This window comes from Physeter macrocephalus, chromosome 1 (genome assembly GCF_002837175.3).
Source record: "Physeter macrocephalus isolate SW-GA chromosome 1, ASM283717v5, whole genome shotgun sequence".
Taxonomy (NCBI): Eukaryota; Metazoa; Chordata; class Mammalia; order Artiodactyla; family Physeteridae; genus Physeter; species Physeter macrocephalus.
In genome coordinates, this window is record NC_041214.2 from 93,293,715 (window position 1) to 93,302,145 (window position 8,431).

The 8,431-nt window shown below is 34.0% G+C and overlaps 1 protein-coding gene across 1 annotated transcript in view; it reads right to left on the minus strand.

The window, feature by feature from the left end:
• STXBP5L (syntaxin binding protein 5L) overlaps positions 1–8,431 on the minus strand; it is a 387,732-nt gene that overhangs the window by 142,096 nt on the left and 237,205 nt on the right. The window contains exons 15-16 of the mRNA XM_024120465.2: positions 4,048–4,088; positions 130–347 (exon numbers count right to left, since the gene is read on the minus strand). Of these exons, the coding sequence (XP_023976233.1) occupies positions 130–347; positions 4,048–4,088 (259 nt within the window). The remainder of the gene's footprint in view (positions 1–129; positions 348–4,047; positions 4,089–8,431) is intronic.

Genomic DNA, 8,431 nt, shown 5'->3' on the forward strand with positions numbered 1-8,431 from the left:
TGAATTGGATTACTGGCCACATACTGTACTCCTGGTGGCTTAAAACCATACCAAGCACTAGTCAAGATCTATGATAACTGTTTTCTTTTAATAACTCTAAGTGTGAAAGTTAAATTTTAAATGACTTACCACTATTTCTGTTGTAATTTCATGTCTGCTGAATTTATAAACTATGACATATGCAGAGACTCCTGATACACAGAATATTCTGCTCTCTGGACACCAGCAGATCATCTGAATGGCATATGGATCTTCCTCTACAATTTCACATGTTTGTTTTCCTTCTCCTACCTTCTGTTTTTCAAACACTTTTGAAGTTTTTAGCTTGTACAGCATCTGCAGTGTTACTATAAGATATTGAATCATAGTTATCTTCTAATTTGAACTTAATTCTTAGATGTTGTCGAAGCCTTTTAAATATACGTATTAAATCACAAAAGTAAAACCCAACTGAACAAAATAAACTACATTTTAACAAGCAATAATTCAATGTCATGCTCTCATATCAGTACCATTTAGCTGGAGGAAGACTATAGGGAAAAAATTAAAATTTATTGAACATATACTATATACCAAAGAACATGTAGGACCTTTGTATGCATTGTCTCATGAGTTCCTCAGAAAAGTCCTGCAAAGTGAGTATTTTTATCCTTGTTTATTGACAAAAATACTTGGGCTCAGAAATTTTAAATGAAACTACTGAGCCTACTTCTCTCTTAAGGGAGACCCCTCAATACTATTTCACAATTTTTTCCTTTGATTGTTAGATGAGAGGTTGATGCTATTCTTTGAGGGTTTATTTCTCTCAACAAATTTTTAGACACTCCTTCAGATGAGAAACATTTGTAATTTACCAGTACCAGTTAGCAATATTGGGAGTCCAATGATCTGGATTATTTTAGAAAGAATCTTTTCTGAGTGGCTCTGTGTTAGGAAATGGTCAGTTATAATTTCTAAAAAGTCTGGTTTTGTGAATTGTTTTGGGGAATATTTATTTGGGGGAATATTATTTCCATTTTAGAACCTGATGATAACTCCGCTATATAAAAGCTCTGATTCTACAAAGGATCCTTGAGAAACATTCTAAAAATCTAGGAGTTCCTGCTAAAAGTGCATAATCTGAACCTAATCATGAGAAACATTAGTCAAACACAAATTGAAAGAGATTCTACAAAATAACTGGCCTGAACTCCTAAAAATGTCAATTTCAAATACTCAGCAACCATTCCAGACTAAAGAAAACTCAAAAGATATGATAACTAAATCCAACAAATAATCCTAGATTTTCTTTTATTATGAGAGATATTATTGGAACAACTGGCTAATAAAACAGTCAGATGTGGAAGTTAGATAATAGTATTATATTAATATTAAGCTCCTGATTTTGATAACTATAATTTGATTATACAAAAGAATGCCCTTGTTTGTAGGAAGTATACACTGAAGTATTTAGTGGGGCATGTATTGTTAGAGGAGCATGATGTTTGCAACTTACTCTCAAATGATTATAAAAAGCTATATATATATATATATATAAATATATGTATATATTTATGTGTGTGTGTGTGTGTTTGTGTGTGAAAATGGAGGGAAGAGAGGAAGACTAAAAGGGTGGGGGAGGACAGGAGGGATGGGGAGGAAGGAAGTGGGGAGGGAAGGAGAGTGGGGGGAGCAAGCGAGAGCTAGATTGAGAGCATGCATGCGGGTAGGAGGGCGGGTGAAGAGAACACATGCATACATTGACATTTGGGGAATCTGGCTGAAGGCTATACAACACTTCATAGTATGTTTTTATGATTTTTCTGTAAGCCTGATGTGACATGGAAATATTAAAGAATATTGCAGACATAATTATTTAACTTTGAGTTAATCAACAGAGATTATCCTTAGTAGGCCTGACAGAATCAGGTGAGCCCTTTAAAAGAGGGATCAGGGCCTTCCCTGAAGTTAGAGAGACACTCCCTTGCTGGCCTTGAAGAAACAAATCATGAGTTTTAAAGCTGCAAGAAAATGAATTCTGCCAACAACCACAAAAGCTTGGAACAGAACTCTGAGCTGCAGGTGAAACTGCAGTCCTAGCCAACACCTCAACTGCAGTCTTCTGAGACCCTGAGCAAAGAACTCAGCTAACCTGAACCAGATTCATGACACACAGAAACTGTGAGACAGTATATGGGTTTTGTTTTAAACTGCTAAATTGTGGTAATTTAATACTCAGCAACTGAAGATCAATACAGTTGACCCTAGAACAGTATGGGTTTGAAATGCATGGGTCCACTTATTCTCAGATAATTTTCAGTAGTAAATACTACAGTACTACACAATCCGAGGTTGATAGAATCCTCAGATGTTGAACCACAGATACAGAGAAATAGTGTATAGTGAGGGCCAACTATAAATTATGCCCCAACTATAAGTTATGGTCAGATTGTGTAGAGGGTTGGCACAGTCAATCTAACTGACTCCCATGTTCTTCAAGGTCAACAGTACACATATTCACATAAACTCAACTTTCAAATTCGGTATAACCTCATTTCCTGTACTGGACCTTATCCCACAAAATTGGCAAATTAAGTGATATTTCTCCAATGACATCCATCGATTTGGAGATATGCCCTTATAATTGATTACAGTAAAAATATTAAACATGCTGCAAACCTTTGCAACATATGTTCTGAATGTAATAAAATAATATTTTATTTAAAAATTAACTTAAAATATTATCGTGCATGCTTAAGGGTGGTACGCACTTCAGTCATTAGAGTGTTAAAGTGTCTTCTCACATTTTAGAAGCTAAGGAGTGACTCTGAGGTGGTGGGAAACGAGCAAAGATGTCACTATACAATTAACTGTGTTCGTGGAACAAACTCAGATTTACATGAAAAGGTTCATAAAAATAAAAAATCTGTTGTCCTTTGGAATTTCCCCCTGAACAATTGATCTTTATTGTGTGAAGTCAGAAAGGGACCTCAGATTTCATGGCTTTAAATCTTTTAATCATTTTCTCTTGCTGATGCTTTGCTCCACTGCTAAAGGACTCTAGATTGCAGACGAAGATTATCATTAATGTTCAACCTTCTTCCCTCTGCTTTTCTGTTTATCATAGTCTTTCTCAGTTCACTTCTATAGCTTCAGGTATCACTTCTATGCTGCTTCTTCATTAGTTACCATTCTTGACTGTTCTCCCTACCTGATAGACAGTTTTACTTGAATTTCCTGCTGTTCCAACAAACTCCAAACTTCCAGAACTCTTCTATATCCTTATTTCCAAAGAGTTATCTCCATCTTGATGGTTACTCAGAAACTTAGAGACATTGCTCACTTATTCTTCTCCTCCTAGTCCTGACTATCAAAATCTTAACTATCTCCCCAAACTCACATTAAATGTCACCCCATCAAAATACCCTTCCTGGATCTACCTGGTTCAAATAAATCTCCCATTTCCGGTAACAAATAGAATTTGTGTTGTACTACATTTAGAGTTCTTATCATATTGTTTGCCCTGTAAGTTTTCTGAAGGGTATGTATGGGTATAATCAAGTCTTAAATCTTTTCATGCCCTTCAACATTGAGCAGAGTACCTGCAGTCCTTATATTATGTAATTCTCAAGATTTCAAAAGAATTTTTACATTTATCAAATTATTTCTTTTGATTCTCACGGACTTGGTAGACAAGTGGCAAAGAAAAGTGAAGACTAGTGGGATAAAAGCACTTTTTTAAGAGTGAGGAGGTGAAGGAAATTCCTTGAAGAGTTCGTCTGACAAAGTTTGGTACTTTTTCCAATGTACATTACCTCATAAATATAATAAGTTGCTGATAAAGAGTGATTTCAGTCGTGTCTGTTTATATCATAGAAGAATAGTACAGTAGAGATAATACTTTAAACTGATTCAATAATATAGGAAATGCATTTTTGTAACACAGCCGTATGTATATGCTAAATATGTATCAAAAATATTAACTGTCTAAACTAAAAAGTGGTGAATGGCTATCAGTAAATATTAACCAAGTGTTTCCTGTAATATAAGGAGAAACTTAAAACTTACTTGCAGAAGCATCCCAAAACTTTATCGATCCATCTGCATGACTAGATAAGAAATAAATTAGCATTAAGTATGGTAAATAAAAAATCACAATTGTTCTAAATGTATAAAAGCTTGAATTACTATTAAAATTTGGTTTAAAAATACCATTTCAATGAAAACTAATGTATGCTAAACCATTTTTAAGCTTAAAACAATGGTTTATTTTTTAAATATCACACAAGAATCTAAATTTTAGAAAAAGACAATAATTTCTTAGATTTATTATAAGAATATTTTACATGTAATAACAATGAAAACTGATCTGTGAAGAATGAACAGTATAAATTTATATAAAATTGTTTACACTGAATAAAAAGAGACCTGAGTTAGATTACATAAAAATAATTTTGAAATGAATATCAGCGAAATTAAAGTTGAGCATCAAAATATAAAAAGCAAATCCTTAAACCTATCTAGAGTTGTATCATTATTTGGTAATAGGTACAATGGTAATTCTATAAGAAATCGTCTACAAATAATTGTCATTTCCCCAGTGACTAATGATGTTGAGCATCTTTTCATTAGCCATTTGTATATCTCCTTTTGAAAAAGTCTATACAAATCCTTTGCCCACTTTTAAAAAATTGGTATATTTGTCTTTTTGTTTTTGAGCTGTAAGGGTTCATTATATATCCTGAATACTAAACCCTTATCAGATATATGATTTTTAAAAGTTTCTTCCATTCACTGTTACCTTTCCACCTGATAGTGAAGACCACTTTATCGATTTTTTTCTTTGTTGTTTATGTTTTTTCCCCTTTTTCTTCAGTACATTTATTAAATGCATAATTGCATGAAGCCTGAGATGTGTATGGGCCGTTAAAGGGTTGAGTGCATAGCTAAAACTAGGAAAACTGCTGCCTCTTTCTCATGTTGGCAGAGCAGCTACTGCTCATAGTTGGGCCAGTTCTATGGCCTGCAAAGGAGTGGGTAAATATCCCACAGCAAGATTCTGCTGAACTGGAATGGAGCCAGGAGTGAGGGCACTGAGCCACCCTACCAAGGAAGTGCTCTTACAGCCTATTCTTCCTGGTGTCCAAGCTCTTTTGCTCTGAAGACAGATGGGGAGCTTACAGGCTCTCTTCTGGCTGGGATAAAGCAGGTAGATAATAGAAAAGAAAGCCAGAGAGACTGGGGAAGGGAGACAGGAGTTGCTTTTTATTGACTTGGTCATGGGTTCCATAGTGCAGCCCCTTTGTGTTTAGGAGCATTTTTCTGCTTCCTTTTTTTTTCCCTGAAAATTCTCCTGCTGCCTGAGCTGCCATGCTAGTAATCCAGCATCCATTTCCTATAATTTATATGTTTTGGTGTAATATCTAAGAGCCACAGCCACAATCATATTCAGGAAAGATTATCCCTGTTTTCTTGAGTTTTATAGTCTTAGCTGTAAATTTACATCTTTGACCATATTTGAGTTCACTTTTGTATATGCCATGAGGTAAGGGTCCAACTTTATTCTTTAGCATGTGGATATTCAATTCTCCCAACACCATTTGTTGATGAGATTATTGTTTGTCCCATTAAATAGGCTTGCCACCATTGTAAAAAACCAATTAGTCATAGATGTATGGTTTTATTTCTGGACTCCCAATTCCATTCCATTAAATTATAAATCTAATCTTACTACCACACTCTTTTGATTACTGTAGCTGTGTAGGGAATTTTACAATTGAGAAGTGTAAGTCCTTCAATTTTGGTCTATTTCAAGATGATTTTGACTATTTTGGGTCACTTGCCATTTCATATGAATTTTAGGATAAACTTTTTTTCATTTCTGCAAAAAGATCATTGGGATTTTGATATGAATTGTAGTGAATCTGTATATCACTTTGAGATATTACCATCTTAATAGTATTGCCTTATAATTCATAAACATGGAATGATTCCATTTATTTGTGTATTATTTAATTTTTTTCAGCAAAGTTTTATAGTTTCTAGTGCACAAGCCTTTCATCTCCTTGGTTAAATTTATTTATAAGTATTTTATTTTTTGATGCTATTGTAAATAAAATTGCTTTCTTAATTTTCTTTGCAGATTGTTCATTGTTAGTATATAGAAACACACTAACATATATATAAGATTATGTCATCTGCAAATAGATATAATTTTACTTCTTCCTTTCCATTGTGATGTCTTTTATTTAAAACTGCAACAACAGCAACACTCAGAAAACTAGGAGTAGAATAGAACTTCCTTAACCTGGTAAAGGGCATTTTTGCAAATGCCCTTTTTGCATTTTTGCAAATGCCCTTTTATTTTTCTTGCAAATGCCCTTTTATTTTTCTTGCCTCACTCCTCTGGCTAGAATTTCTGGTTCAATATGAAATAGAAGTAGCAAACGCAGAAATCTTTGTCTTGTTCCTGATCTCAGAGGGAAAGCTTTTAGTCTTTCACCATTGAATATGACATTACCTGTGGGTTTTGCAAAAATGCCCTTTACCATGTTAAGGAAGTTCCATTCTGCTCCTAGTTTTCTGCATGTTGCTGTTGTTGCAGTTTTAAATCGTGAAAGTGGTGTTTAATTTTGTCAAATGCTTTTTTATGCATGAGATGACTATGTGTTTTTTCCCCTTTATTCTATTAGTGTGGGTATTACATTGATTTTTGTACGTTGAAACAGTCTTGTATTCCTAGGATAAATCCCACTTGATCACGGTTTATAATCCTTTTAATATGCTGTAAGATTCAGTTTGCTAATATTTTGTTTAGTATACTTGAATCTATATTTATAAGGAATATTGTTGCAGTTCTCTTTTCATTCAGTGTCTTTGTCTACTTTGGTATTAAAATGATGCCTCAGATAATGAGTCAGGACGTTTCCCCTTCTATTTTTTGGAAAAGTTTGAAAAGCATTTGGTGTTATCTATTTAAATGACTGGTAGAGTTAATCACAAGGCCATCTGGTCCCGATCTTTCCTTTGATGGAAGGTTTCAATTACTGATTTAATCTCTTTACTTGTTATAAAGCTGTTCAGATTATCTATTTCTTCTTGAGTCAGTTTTGATAGTTTGTGCATTTCTCAGAATTTATTCATTTCATTTAGGTTATTTAATTTGTTGGCATAGAATTGTTCACAGTATTCTCTTATAATCCTTTTTATTTTTGTAAGATTGATAGTATTATACTCATTTTTCATTGTGATTTTAATAATTGTCCCCTTTTTTATTTTCTTGAGTCACTCTAACTAAAGTTTTGTCAACTCTGTTGAACTTTTCAAAGAATAAACTTTTGGTTTCACTGAATTCCTTTATTGCTTTTCTATTTTCTGTTTTGTTTATCTCTGCTTGAATTTTTATTATTTCTTATATCTGCTGGCATCAGTTTTTCTTCTAGTTCCTTAAGGTGTAAAGATAGGTTATTGAACTTTCTTCTTTCTTTAATGTAGGTGATTACAGTTATAAATTCCCCTATGAGTACTGTTTTTGCTACATCTCCATGCTATTATTTTTCTTTTTATTTATCTCAAAATATTTTCTAATTTCCCTTGTGATTTCTCATTTGGTCTGTTGGCTGTTTAAGAGTGTGTTGTTTGATTTCCATATATTTATGATTGTTCCATTTTGTTTCTTCTGTGCTTCTTGACAATCTTGCACACACCCTTAGCAACTTTATTATTTATTTCCATAAACCAACTTTGGCTTTGTAAATCTTTGCTATTGTACATTTTCTTTCTATTTCATCATTTTTTTAACATCTTTATTGGAGTATAACTGCTTTACAATAGTGTGTTAGTTTCTCCTTTACAACAAAGTGAATCAGTTATACATATACATATGTTCCCAAATCTCTTCCCTCTTGCGTCACCCTCCCTCCCACCATCCCTATCCCACCCCTCTAGGTGATCCCAAAGCACAGAGGTGATCTCCCTGTGCTATGCGGCAGCTTCCCACTAGCTATCTAATTTACATTTGGTAGTGCATATATGTCCCTGCCACTCTCTCACTTCGTCACAGCTTACCCTTCCCCCTCCCCATGTCCTCAAGTCCATGCTCTAGTAGGTCTGTGTTTTATTCCCGTCCTACCACTAATCTCTTCATAACATTTTTTTTCTTAGATTCCATATATATGTGTTAGCATACAGTATTTGTTTTTCTCCTTCTGACTTACTTCACTCTGTATGACAGACTCCAGGTCTATCCACCTCATTACAAATAACTCAGTTTCATTTCTTTTTATGGCTGAGTAATATTCCATTGTATATATGTGCCACATCTTCTTTATCCATTCATCTGTTGATGGACACTTAGGTTGCTTCCATGTCCTGCCTATTGTAAATAGAGCTGCAATGAACAGTTTGGTACATGACTCTTTTTGAATTATGGTTTTCTCAGGGTATATGCCCA